The sequence below is a fragment of the Sarcophilus harrisii genome, chromosome 1 (genome assembly GCF_902635505.1).
Source record: "Sarcophilus harrisii chromosome 1, mSarHar1.11, whole genome shotgun sequence".
Taxonomy (NCBI): Eukaryota; Metazoa; Chordata; class Mammalia; order Dasyuromorphia; family Dasyuridae; genus Sarcophilus; species Sarcophilus harrisii.
The window spans coordinates 672344846-672358799 of record NC_045426.1 but is presented as its reverse complement, the minus strand read 5'-3'; the positions used below and the strand labels follow the sequence as shown (position 1 = coordinate 672358799).

Here is a 13954-nt window from a genome sequence, read left to right as displayed (position 1 = left end):
AGCTATTTGAGTTGTGTGGTCAAGTAATTTCAAGTAGAATCTCCAAGTTTTAGTTTTCTTATTTGTAAAGTAGGGAATACTACAAATACACACCCGATTACTGTACTTGGCAAATCCTTTAAGCATTTTAATAGTTGTTACTACCCATTGCTGAATTTATATTCATTCCTTTTTTTTAAATTTCATATCCCAAAAATCACTGAGATAAAGTGTCAGCTAAGTATGTGCCCAAAAAATTGTCACATGGATGGATTTTTAAAAAATCAGATTATCTACTTGCAAAACTTAAAAATAAATAAGAGCCATTGGAACTAAGTGATACTTACGAGGGAGTTGCTGGGGGCGCTCTGGAGGGAAAAAGTCACCCTTTGGCAAGGCCCTTTCATCCTGAATGGGAAAAAAAAACATAGTTCACTCTCGATAGGAGAGAACAGAACATCAACCCAATCAAAATTATTTTACTGAATACAACTATCATGAATACAATTCTACTTTGAAATCAAGTTGTATGGAATTTCAGCAGAAAAGGAAGCCAACCACTAATGAAGAATTGTCTTGCATTGATTTTCTCCTATATAAACCTTTAAAAGTCAGAATTTTAGAAGCCTTTTAGGTTTCCATATAAATACGTCAATTTTCTGTTAAGCAAACTGAAATTTTTCTTGACAAATTCTTATTAATTTTCTTAATGGATACCTTTCCAAAAAGCCACCCTTCCCAAGGGTCAAAGAAAATGTCATGTTTAACTGACAAATAAGTCATTTGTAGTAATAAAACACAAAATTTGACTGAAACACCCAGAACTTGGTTCAGCCCTTCATTTGCTTCTCCAAAGGCAATAGTCAATATATGTTAGCTTATGTCAAAGTTCTCTAAACTTTTTCCAGAAGAAATGAGCAATCTTAAACCCTATATCAATTAAACTGTCAATTAAAAAAAAAAAAAAAGTAGGGAAAGAGAGGTGAGGGAGAGAAAGCAGGGGCAGGTATGTGCAACAACTAACCCTAATTACATGTAGGAAAAGCACAGCACCATCATGACCAGATCTTGACCTGGAGCCTTTATAGCTTTTGAAGCTTTGGCAGAAAGAAACAGAATTTAAATGGAGCAGTCTCTGCCAGATGCAACTTTGTAATACATATGAGCCTGATAAGTCACATATTTAAGAATATTGTTGTTAAGACAGTCAACGTCCTTTACCTATGCCAATGACACAAAATCAAATGATAACAGATGATAAAGCATTTTGTTTTTGGCTTAGGCAAATATAACGAACTTGCAGATGTACCCCAAATGAGATCTGGGGGAGGAATCCAAAAATGCTATGTGAAAGATAGAAACCAAAATCATCTGTTCAAATAATCTACTATTTTACATGCATAATACAAACAATCATTACATATTATTAGAAGGGACTAAGAGGAGCTGTTTCAGTAAGACTCAGTTTTATCTTTTGAACTAATGACCTACTGTTTCTTTTTCACTCCTGTGAATATATGTTCTCTAACGTAATAATTACCAGTGGTTTATTTTAAGAGATTAACCATAACAAAAGACTCACTATCTTGTCTCCTATTTATCTAAATTGTCTGGCACTTTTAACAACCAAAAATAAAATGAGTATTTATGAAAATCAGAAACAGTAGGTTTAAAAACAAAACATCACTATCACAAGCTCAAAAGATTCTTAGCATGTATTAAAATCTTTACCTACTTTATGAAATTACACAAGAATACATGTAAAGGTTTGGCACTTGTGTACAAGTTAGCACCACTCCACAAATGTAAGATGGGAAAGGAAAAGATAGTTATTCTCAAAAGGATCTAGGAGTTTTTAATGGTCTGAAAGCTAAACTAAACTAAGCTAAGAAGACCTAAGCTTCTAGGAAGAGTTCCACTGTACTTTGCCATCATTAAGTCTTTATATGGCATAAAATATTTACTTATAGACACTAGAATAGTGAAGAGCCTTAAATTTCTGTCATAAAAGAATAAAGGAAAAAGGCATAATAGCTTAGAGAAGAAAAAACTTAGGGAAAAGCCATGATAAACTACCTTTACGTAAGTAAAGCTCTCTCATGTGGAAGAAAAATTTGGCCCCAAACAACAAAACGAGGAGCACTAGGGAGGTAATTTGGAGACAATATTTAGGCTTGCGATCAAAAAAGTTTCCTAGTAAGAGCTGCACAAAAGTGAAACAGGATGCTGAAAAGTGCTACGTTTCTTCTCTTTGGAGGTCTGTTAAAATGCTATTTTTAAACATATGTAATAGGATTTCTTTCATGGACTACATGGCTGCTGTCGTCCCTTTTAACCCTCAAATTTCATGATTATGTAATTTTCAAGTACATATACTGGAGAAAGCCTTGTGTCAAACTTACCATCTTCACATGCATTGGTCTGTCGAATAGCAGCTGGCCATTGAACATTGCTGATATATTAGTTAAGGTCATTTATTTGTTATTTTCAAATCAGATCCCTCAAACTAATAAAGAAGCCTATGGTAATTGATTTTCAAATATGTTCAAGCTAATTGTGAACATCACCATCACACTGTTCATATATACCATTTATTTTCCTTTCAGTCTTCTTCACCAAATAAACCTTTTCTCTAATCATGGCACAGAGGCTACAAAGGTCTCGTGTCTTCAATATGAATTCTATACTATTGTAGGTCTACCTAAGAAAATTAAATATCAGTTTTGGAAAGACATCCAGTTCAGTGATTATACTGTGCTACCCCCTAATGTAAATCATTGTTACAAACAACGCAAAGTGACAAAAGATAAAACTAGGGAATACGTGTTAAATATAACCATTATCGTAGGAAATGTGAGTAAGAACAATGAATCTTGGCCACATCTATTTATTAAAGGATTGATACTTTTAAAAAGTATTGAAATTTATTAATCAGTTCCTAATTAACAAGTTTAGTGTTGTTTATATATATATATATATAAATAAAAATGGATCCTATTATGTGCAGCAATAATGATGATCATAATTAACATTTGTATAGTGATTCCAAGTTTCATTTTAGCCTTATAGCAACAAATAAATCTGGGAGGTCCAGGACTACAAGTTTCTATTTTATAAGTGGGGAAAGACGGCTGAAGAAGTTTGGGGACCAGCCCACTTTCAGATCATGTAAGGGGTAAAAAAGTACCAGGGACAGGTTTCAAACCTTAAATCTCTCCTAAACTAAATCTAGCACTCTTTCTAACTTTTGCCACATTGATTCTCTCCAACATTAGAACATTTCCTATATAAAAAAGTACAGAGGTGCAATCTTCTTAGAAAATGATTGGTATTAGATATTTCAGGATCAGCAATCACTGAGAGAATGGAGAGGTCATTCAAAAGACAGGACTGAAGTGGTAGGTAGAGAATCATGCTAGAATTTTCAGGTCCAATGGTCATAGAAGATGGACTATCTTACATAAAAAGGATGGATTTTTCTGCAAATTCACCAAACACTCCAAGCAACTATGCTGATGACAAAACACTGGAGAATATTTCAGTTTCTTTTTTTATTCTACTTTTCCATAAAGGTGAGAGAAAGAAAGCATAGATGATGAGTACTAAATATATTAACCCCAGACTTATTTAGATACATAGGCATCATTCCCTGGGAAAAGATGCAATACCTTAATGCAAACAATGAAATTAAGACTGCAGGTTAAAGTTGTCACCAAAAATATAAAGAAAACATTGAGAGAAATCAGGTAAAAAACTCCAGCAAAACTTGGGCTCATTATGTATCAACACTCCTTAGCCTATTTCATACCAAAATACTTTTCAAATTCCATAGTGGGACATATTATTCTTTTCAAAGAACTGTCTCTCACATCTGAAATAAGACATGATATAGTATCTCTCCCATCCCCCTTCCTTCCCCATCAAACCTGCTCTAATTATTAGGATGGTACTTGACAGATTCAAAAGGATACATATAGCCTGAACTGCTTCAATTGACTGTTCAAAAGTAACAGTGCCGATTCCACGACTTTTTCCGTCTTTATCTTCAAGAATGTCTGCTCTAACCACTACGCCAGCCATACAGAACACTTCCTTCAGTTTCTTCCAGCCAACTTTATAATCCAGCTGAAAAGGAAAGGACTCTGTACATCATGGAATATTTACACAAGGAGTTTTTAGTGTATAAATAAGATACATTGGGGGGGTGGGGGTGGGGGGGGGACATGTATTTGGAAAAGACAAGTTAAGACTAAATCAACTGTAATGTAATTTTTGAAAGGTGGAGATGCCTCATTCACTTCAATTAATTTTATCTATAAAATGAACCTTTTGATTTCCAGACACAATATTTTTGTTTTGGTGAAGCAAACAGGACTATGTGGGTCACAGGTTATCAAGTGTTTGAGATCACATTTGAATTCAAATCCTCTTGTCTCCAGTCAGTGTTCAATCTACTGTGCCATGTAACTGCTCCCCAGACACAATGATGTAGAAGTTAAAACATGGGCCTCACCTGTGTTTCTTCATTGTCATTCATAGATTAAGTTTCTAATACAGTCACATTTACTTATAAATGTTTGTCCTGCATATAAATTATAGAAAATTACATCCTTAAAATTAACTAAGTGCACAAATACAGAATTTCTGCACCTCCCATTTTATTTAATTTGTTAAATAATTCCCAATTATTTAATTCTTTAAAAACAGTTGGTTTTTGTTGTTTTTGCTATAGGCATCTCCTGCTTTTAAAAAATTGCTCTTAGGTCACACACAGGTCCTTATCTAAGACCCAAGCAAAAAAGATAATCAAGAATATTATCCTAAAGGGTAGTACTAATGTACTAAAAAGGACAGGTTAAAGTGCTATCCTTAAAAATAAGGGGATCTGTTTTTGTTTTTTGCTGAAAATTTCCACTTTCAGTTTCTCAAGTCTGTTTGGAACTTGAAATGCTTTTCCCATAAAGATATTAGTACCTTAGGAAGGTTCATTTAGTATATTTTGCCCAAAGAAGAATTAAATACTTGCAACAACTTTTTAGAAGCATATTCTGAATTCCAATTTAGCACCAGTGACACAGACCTGGAGTTAAAAATCTATGGGTAGAGCCCAAGAACACACTCCAAGTCCTAAAAGAGTCTCTCCTTTCCCTTAGTTACTTTTTGGTTGAGGGAAGGAGCTGGGGGGGGGGGGAAGAGAACGACCGAGGGGAGGAAAGGAGAAAGGAAGAAATAGGAAAAAGTACTTGGGGAAGAACATATTTGATATTGAATGGAAAATGAGTTTATTTTTATGACCAGTTGCTTCGAAAAAGGACCTCTTACAGTAGAAGACTGGTAAACAACCCTTAAACTTTTTTTTTTTAATAAAAAAAATATGCTTCTAACAAAAAGGAAAAAAAAAATAAACCATTTGTAGTCTCACTCCTGAATATTGTTTCCCCTTTGACCTTTCAGATAAAGACAAAAATTGCCTAGAGACTCTACTACAGGATCAGTTGTCCTGGCAGAAAAGAGGCAAAATATCAGGATGTAGGGAGTTGGCAAAAGATTAGACATAGAGCTTACCTTCTCCCCTAAGATCAAAGAGTCTAAAGGGCCTTCCAGTAAATTCTATCTCTACTACATAAAGATCAGAAGCAGGATGAGTGTTAGGAATTTGTCAGGGCCTAAGTAGCTCAATACAAGGGTAAGTGGGCATGGAGAAGAGTTAACATTGCCATTAACAACTCTTATATAAAGATAACAAACACAGCTATATACAAGTGGCCTCTAAAGAGATCATTCAATCCAATCCTTTCATTTTGCAGATGAAGTGACTTGTCCAAGAAAACAGAGGAAATGCTGGCAAAGTTAACATCTATGCTCAGACCGAAGGACTCCAAGTTCAGCATTCTTTTTAGTGTACCACAATGTCCAAAGATCACATCCTTCTTTGCTGGTCCTCTGTATTTTCCCATTCACAACCCCTCCTCCCCATTATAATGGCTTTTCCTTTCTGAGTCTCCCATCTAATCACAGAATTTCAATTACCTTTATATGGATAAGTTCTTACACTAAAAGACCTTAATTATCCCCAATTGTTGATTTGAGAGAATGTTTTAAAATCTTTTCAATCCAATGAACAATTGGATTTTCCAAGAAAGCTAGGAGTGAGTAGAAAAAGATGATCAGGGAAGAAAGCCTCATGGCCCTACTGGCATTTGTCCCAGAGTTGGAGTTATTTAGAATAGGACTATATTGACAAAGCAGAGGTGACCTGGACCCAGCCAAGAACATAAAGGACATAAATTGACCCTTGCCTGTTCCCATGCCTTCTTCCCTTTTGGCATTGGGAGATGGAAAGAGAATGAAATGCAAGGCACAGATTTTCTTGTACTCTCAAATATTCTGAGCAGTAAGTACTATTCTTTATAAATAAACTTCACTAATCCCAACAGAAATTGTGTGTACGTGTATGTGTATAAAAATAAAACCCCAAAAGTCACAACATCCTCTTTTCCTGTATTCTGTTAATCTATAATACTTCTGTCTATATCTGTCCTATCCAGAATTGATACTGTAAGCAACATTAGCAACAACCACCAAACATGTAAGGTGCATGATCTTTCTCAATCTTGAGTATTTCCCCAGGTCTTTAGTCCTTAAATGATCACCTTTTTTCTATGAACTGTGACATGTTAATAATTCACAACATCCAAACTTTGCATTTTAAAATAGTATTGTTTTACTTACATTTGCTACAAATACTGTGCTTCCAAGTCTTCCGGCCTGTAATGCATGGATAATCTCATTTGGGATGTTAGGATTATTTAGGATACTGGGTGGGATATTAATCATTCCTGGGCCACCTGGTCCCATACCCATCCCACCAGTTGTAGCCATCACCTTTTGCATTGCTCTCCTGGCATGTTCGCCATCAGGATCCTAAAACAAGCAAAATTATATTTGGTACATATGATTCAATAATAACAAACATTAAGGGGTTGTATTACAATGTTTTATATTTCCTAATATTTCGGACATTATAGACAAATAATTAAGGGTTTTAAGAAATTAAAGAAGTACACTTAGCCACAACTTTCTATCAGAAAGAGTACATATTTTGAGGGCTAAACTATGAAATTGACAGTGCATATGTACTCGGTGGTTCCCAACAAATTCTTGAAGGAGAACCTAAGAATGAGAGAACTATAATATAGAAATTTAAAATAATCTACCCCCAGTTTAACGTAGAAAATCAAGCTATCAAGAGCTCATAGACCTAGAATTCATCCACAAACAGAAGTGTGAAATACAACTAAGGGAAGGGCTTTATTTTCCAAATAAAATCTGAATGTAATGTTCACATGAGCACCATGCTTCCTTTGAACTCACAGAAGCCGATTCTGGCCACTAGAAGAAATGCAATAAAAATTTGCCGGAGTCATTTCACTGCTGCCTGAGTTCTTCTTCGTGATGGAATTCGGGGTAATGTCAGAGACTGCTGCACACATACACACTTAAAAGAAAATTCTTTGATTTCCCTGCTTAAGTGATCATCAGAATTCTTCACTCTTGTCCCTCTTTTCAAAAGTGAACAGAAAGCCAAGTACATGAGAAATCATATAAAATGTACACAAGTTCTTCTGAGACAAGTAGCATAGTTTTAGGAGCAATTAGAAAGCTGGCTTCAAATCCAATTCTTCTCAGCTTCAGGCCCCACCTCTGACACATAGCAGCTATGTGAAGCTGGGAAAAGTAATTTATTTCTGGCTCTCCACAATTCTCTAATATGTAGAAAAGATGCTGATTTGTACTGAACTAATGAGTTTCCTAAAGAGGGAATCTCACAGATCAATGGAATCACAACTTTGCTATGTATTCTCCTATAATCTAAAAACTGGTGCTAAAAACTAGATTATAAATTGGCAATTAATCAAAAGATTGACATGTGTACCCTTACAGCTAATTCCATTTTAAAAGTTTCTCATTATTTTTCCTGAACATATAGATCAATTTTTTCTGATACTAGGTAGCTTGATCCTTTTCCATGAACAATCTAGGAATTCATACATGTTATTCAAGGCAAAGTAGATACACCACCCCATAATAAAAACTGGTTTTTATAAACTATCTTGAAGGTTTGTGAAGTAATACACAAATATTATTTTTGCAACCACCCTGGGAAGTAGATGCTTTCACCTCAATTTCCATGATTCTAACCCACCACAACTGAGGCTCACTGTGTGGACTATCTCCTGACCCCAGGTAATTTAAACTGAACTTCAAGAAAGGTTATGGAATACAGGGAACTAAGCAGGAAGTTCCTGGTATCAAAGACACTAGGAAATGGCTCAGAAGAATAGAACCCAGAAACGGACAAGAAATGGTTTTTGGTTCTTCAGCATCTGCCAGTATTCAGGCTTCTAACAAGGAGGACACAAAGCTGCACTCAGGACTTAAAGGAGAGACCACATCCTTGAAGTACTTTCAAAGACAGATATTGCATTGCCCTAACACTGAGTTTAATGACCCAACCTGAGTGGTTTTTCTTTAGCATCATCCTTCAAGTAGGTGTTGGCATGATATGGATGGAAGATCTCTTTAAGAGAAAAGCATTTTAATCAAAACAAGAAATAAAATGCAGGCATGAGAAGTAAACACCCATAATCATTTAAGAAATGAAAAATCACAAATAAAATCTACTTTTTAGGGTAAAGAAAAGGGTCTGAAGAAGTAGGGCCAAAATTAACTTTTGAAAAGTGGATAAAACTTGAAAATTCTGAAATCAGAATTTAAAAATACAAAGAACATAATGGCTTCTGATTTTGCATTAACATTTAGTTTTGTCTTGTCTTCAGAATGTTATGGAATAATACTAATAGGTTTCCTATGAGGTGCTAGGAATTAATTATTATTGCTTGGTCATTCACAAACTCTAAATACCTCTAACTACATTATTATATAAGCTCACAAGGATAAAATGATAGCCAAATGCATTACTGAAACCAACACACACTAAGTCTATGCCTTTCCCTTGGGAAATGATGAAAAAGGAAATCTGACCAAGCAGGAGAGCATGAGAATGACCTGGCTTCTCATTATGCCCTGACTACTAACTAGCCTAACCTCCCAGTCCTAAGCTTCCTCTTTATAAAATGAAGGCTTTGGATCAGATGGATTAAGAGTCCTTCTAGTTTCAAAATACTAGTTTCTCAATAATTAATGTTATAGAAGACTCTTGAGACCAAATTGACTCTAATACATTGACTCTAGCTAATGCAATCCTATTGTATCATAATTTTCTTGTTAACAACCTCGTGAAGTAGGCAACACAAATATTAACCCCATTTTCGTTTTATTGTGTTCAATTTTCAGTTATATCCAACTTTTTGTGAACCCATTTGGGATGTCCATGGCAGAGATAGTGTAGTGACTTGCTACTTCCTTCTCCAGCTCATTTTACAAATGAGGAAGCTGAGGCACAGAGTGAAGTGTGACACCCAGGATCACACAGTATGTGTCTTGATGTAGGATCTTTCTTTCTTCTGCCAGGCCCAGTATTCTATCCACTCTACCAACCCCATTTTTGAGATGAGGAAATTGAGGCAGTCTAAGTTGACTTTTCCAGAAAAATGTTAAGTATTTAAGAAAGAATTTGATTCCCAGTTTTCCTGATTGTTAAGTCCAATATCCTACTCATTAGATGCCACAATGCCTCTTAAAAATCAAGACAGGGGTAACTCAAAACCTCATTTCAGAACACCAGACTACAGGTGAGAAAAAATTAAATCTTCCCTCCTGATGAGAGAGGGTAAGATAGGCAGTTAGGCAGGTCAGATTAGGTTGCCTGCTGCAGCAATCAAAGTTTTAAGTAAAGGGATAAAGAACTGAAAGGTTACAGTGAAAATGATAAGGAACACTAATAGGGTCTGACACATAGGAAATGATCACTGAGTCTTTGGAGGAATGAATGAACGAATGCACTTTTATTCATTGACATTACTTGTTTCATACATAAATGGTGGCCTGCAGATGTTATGATTATAATACATGGTCTATAAGGTCTCTCCCAATTGTTTGTCTCTGTAGCAATCAAAAAGCCCTCTTTTTTTCCTCAGTAACTCAGTAAGTCCCTACTCTGTGAACAACTGCTTGGAGCAAAATGTATTCAACTGACACATTTATGAAGGCTGGGTAATAAAAGCAAGTTCTTGCATTCTACAGGCATTCTTTTCTGAGAGATCAGGGATCAGATCCCAGAACACAAGGAGCCCAAACAATCTTTCCTATGCTCACCACTCAGCACTTCGAAAAAATGAAATACAATTATTCTACTTTATCACAGAATCAGAATTGCTGTCTTCATAAGACAACTGTCTTCTCTTAGCACTCACCCCTCCTGAGCTCTCAGTAATACGACACTGACCTCCAGGTCATAATCTTTTTGTGATACTGCTCTCTTGGTTCTATGACCAGTGACTGCTCCTTAGTTTCCTTTGCTGCTTCATCATTCTTACTTGTCCTCTACCTGGGGAGTACCTAGATATTCCCCAAAGCTTCGTTTTTTGCCATGCTGCACTGCACACACCCCCCCCCCCCCCCCCCCCCCCCCCCCCCCCCCCCCCCCCCCCCCCCCCCCCCCCCCCCCCCGCAATGACTTCATCAGCTCCTTTGGGTTTAATTATTCATTTCTTATAATGTGACTTAGAGATCTATGTAACAAACTCAGTTAATCCCCTGAGTTTATAGTCTACATTCAAAATCTTCAATTAAACATTTCACAGAGAGATCTTAAATTCAGTTTGTGAACTTAATTTTCGCTCTCCTTCCAGTCTCAGGAACACAACGTTAGCAATGCCTTAAAGTTCTCACCATTTCACATCACCAATCAGGTGCCAAATCTTGCCATCTCCTGCAACAGTAGTGGATAGCATCTTGCCCCAGACCTCTTGGACAAGTCATTTAACCTCATATCTGATTCCTCATTTATAAAATGACAATGACAACTTCTCAGGTTTATGAGGAGACTGAATGAGGTGCTTAGCATAGTGCACGACACAAGAGTACTATATGAATAGTAGTTATCATTACTATTTTTTCTCTACTTGCATAGTTCAGGTTTTCCTTGTTTCCCACTTGAATAATTCCAAGAGCTTCCTACTGATCTCTCTGCTTCCAAGCTTTTCCTCTTCTCCCAATTTATCCTCTACAGATTTGTCAAAGTGAGGTCTGATCTTGTCACTCCCCTATAACTTATCTGCTGTATCTAACCCCAGCCTACTTTTCCAGCCTCATTGTATTTTATTTCTTACCTCATGTTCTGCCACTATCCAAACTGGCCTTCTCTCTATCCCTCATACACAAAACCACATTTCTATGCCTGGAACAAAATTCCTTTCTTAATTCTTACCTATAGAATCTCTCTTTCTTCATTCAAGTTAAACCTAAAAAACCTACATGAAAACTCTCCTGATCCCCCTTCCTCACTAATATAACTTTCTTTATGGTTACTGGGTATATACATTACATGCAATGTTTCCTCTAAGAATATCACACCTCTTTAGGAGTAGGGATTATTTCATTCTTTGTACCCCCAAGTCCCTACCATTATGCCTGGCATACAATAGATGTTTAATAAACAACTGTTGATTGATTCTCCAAGTCAAGTAATAAAAATCTCAAATACCAAAGGTGCAAATACAGATCCTAGGGACTTCACTCAATACTTACTTCTAGATCATGGCAAGTACCTGGAGCCCTAGCTACTACTTATGTACAATAAGTGGGGATTGGACTAGATGGACTATGAGGCTCCATTCAGTTTTACATCAATGATCCTGTAAGTCTTGCCTCCACTTTTCTATATTATCCACAAATGATATGGATTTCTACTAGAACTGGAACTGGAAAGCCTTTGGGGGCCATCTTGTACAATTCTCCTGACAATAGCCACAATTAGTGCTCTCCACTCTGCACTAGAAACGGCCAGTGGAGCAGTAAATAGAGCACTAGGCCCACTAGGAAAGGTTCAATTTCAATCCAGACACTTCCTGCTTGGGCCAATCACGGAACCTCTGCTTGCCCCAGGTTTCCTCATTTGTAAAATGTTGACTTTAATAGGTTCCCAGGGTTTTATAAAGTTAAATGAACTAATATTTGTAAATTTGATAATTAATAAATCTTGTTCCCTGCTCAGAGACAAACAAAATCCTATTAAAATGTGTCCAGTAGCCAATTTAGGTTTGGTTTAGTGCCTTAAGTGAGCATTGGTGCTACTATAAGACTGTATCAGGATTTGGAGGATTAATCTCAAAATTTGCTGAAAATATGTCAGGAACTGAAGTTTCTATGAATTTGCAATCTAAGTTCATTTAAAGGCAACATGGTATAGTAAGAAGGGTAATGGACTTAAGTTAAAAGACTTGGGGTCAGGTCCTGCGTCTAACACTTAAGTTAGCTGAATGACCCATTAACACTTCCTCTTAGGAAAAAAGGAGTGGGAATTATTTTCCAGTTAGTCATAACCTCGGTGGATACGAAGTGCTACATAAAAAGTCATTCTTAGGTTCTACAACTTAATCTCAGAGGTACTGAAAATCTTACTTCTTTGACTTTCAGAGGTCTTCCACTCAGGCTATGCTTGTTCAAAACTTCAGCAGCTTTTTTCATGCTTTCTTCCATCTTGAATTCAACAACACTATATAAAGAATATCAAAAAGATATGAATGGAATGTCTTTTAGCTTTGAAAAACCAATCACCAATAAGTAATTAAAGAATACTTACGCGCATCCCTTTAGAAGCAGCCACAGACAACCAGAAGGACAAGGAAAGAGAAAAAAGAAAAAAAAAAAGAAAGTAAGTGCAAAGAAAACATTTTTTAAAAAAACAAACTAAAAAATAAAATTTACATAAAATTAGTTTAAAAATTAGCCCTTTTAAGGGGAAGGTGACAGAAGAAGTATCTTACCTAGCCTTCCTTACTAAAAGCTGGACTCCATGATATCCTAGCTTCTACACATTACCAGGGTTGCCTTGTAGTTTCTGAAGTTGTAATAAGCAGACCTAAATTCAGGTTCTCCAAGAACACTCCACAAACTTTAGATCTGCTCCCCTCTGTAGTCAATCAATTCCTTGTCCTACTCATCCTAAATCCATCCCTTCAATACATTAAATAAGCTTGTCCTATTGATTGTTCTAAGCCATCCTATTACACTCAACAGAAAATAGTTTAAAATCTATTTGCCAATTTTAAACTTTCAAGTTTTAAGTATATGATTTATGCTTTACTGGCACAAGGGCAACTTTTCAGAAACGTTTTTTCACACAACTTACAAATTCAGCAAACAACCAAAAATAACATTTTCTAGAACAAGAACACACGTTTTACATTAATATGCCACCGCCAGAGTTCCATGCATAATTCACACACAGCCAACTCCTCTATTAACAAAGAGACGATGCTACTATTGGTCCCCAGTTACCCAAATTAAACATCCAAACAGAATGCCAAAAAGCTCTTTGGACAACCATTTGGAGCAGTGGGACCCCCATTTGCAAACCCTCCCCACCCCCTTTCAAAAGTATGGCAATGTCGAATATTACCTATTGGTAACATAACACTCACTACCTTCCTGAATTCATTCCACTCCACGCCACCATACAGTTACATTTGTCATGTAGTAAATCCACAGAAGAAATTCTCTCAAACACTTACCCTTGACTTTCCTTCAGCGTCCATTAAGAGCTCCACGTATGTTACCTCACCAACTACAAATCAGATTCCAGACGACACATATACCAAGGGAGAAAAGCCAAGAAAACAATGGGAATTTAGAACAATCATCAGCAACCTTGTATGGAGCCTCTGCCTTATAAGAAAGCCCAGAAACACTCCATATTCTCTAAACCACCAAGCTAGGCATTACAGGTGTGCAGTAAAAGTAGATAAGACTAGTTTAACAATATGTCCTTGATTTTCCTCCCACCACAAAC

The 13954-nt window shown here is 36.3% G+C and overlaps 1 protein-coding gene across 6 annotated transcripts in view; it reads right to left on the bottom strand.

Moving 5' to 3' along the window:
• Window positions 1–13954, bottom strand: part of HNRNPM (heterogeneous nuclear ribonucleoprotein M) — a 37915-nt gene that overhangs the window by 11991 nt on the left and 11970 nt on the right. For 3 of the 6 annotated variants that reach the window (XM_012542278.3, XM_012542279.3, XM_031948305.1), the window contains exons 3-9: window positions 13677–13729; window positions 12746–12753; window positions 12565–12658; window positions 6712–6903; window positions 3951–4104; window positions 2382–2431; window positions 327–387 (exon numbers count right to left, since the gene is read on the bottom strand). In XM_012542278.3, the coding sequence (XP_012397732.1) occupies window positions 327–387; window positions 2382–2431; window positions 3951–4104; window positions 6712–6903; window positions 12565–12658; window positions 12746–12753; window positions 13677–13729 (612 nt within the window). The remainder of the gene's footprint in view (window positions 1–326; window positions 388–2381; window positions 2432–3950; window positions 4105–6711; window positions 6904–12564; window positions 12659–12745; window positions 12754–13676; window positions 13730–13954) is intronic. The other 3 variants (XM_003760873.3, XM_012542281.3, XM_012542280.3) reach the window with 3 other exon arrangements.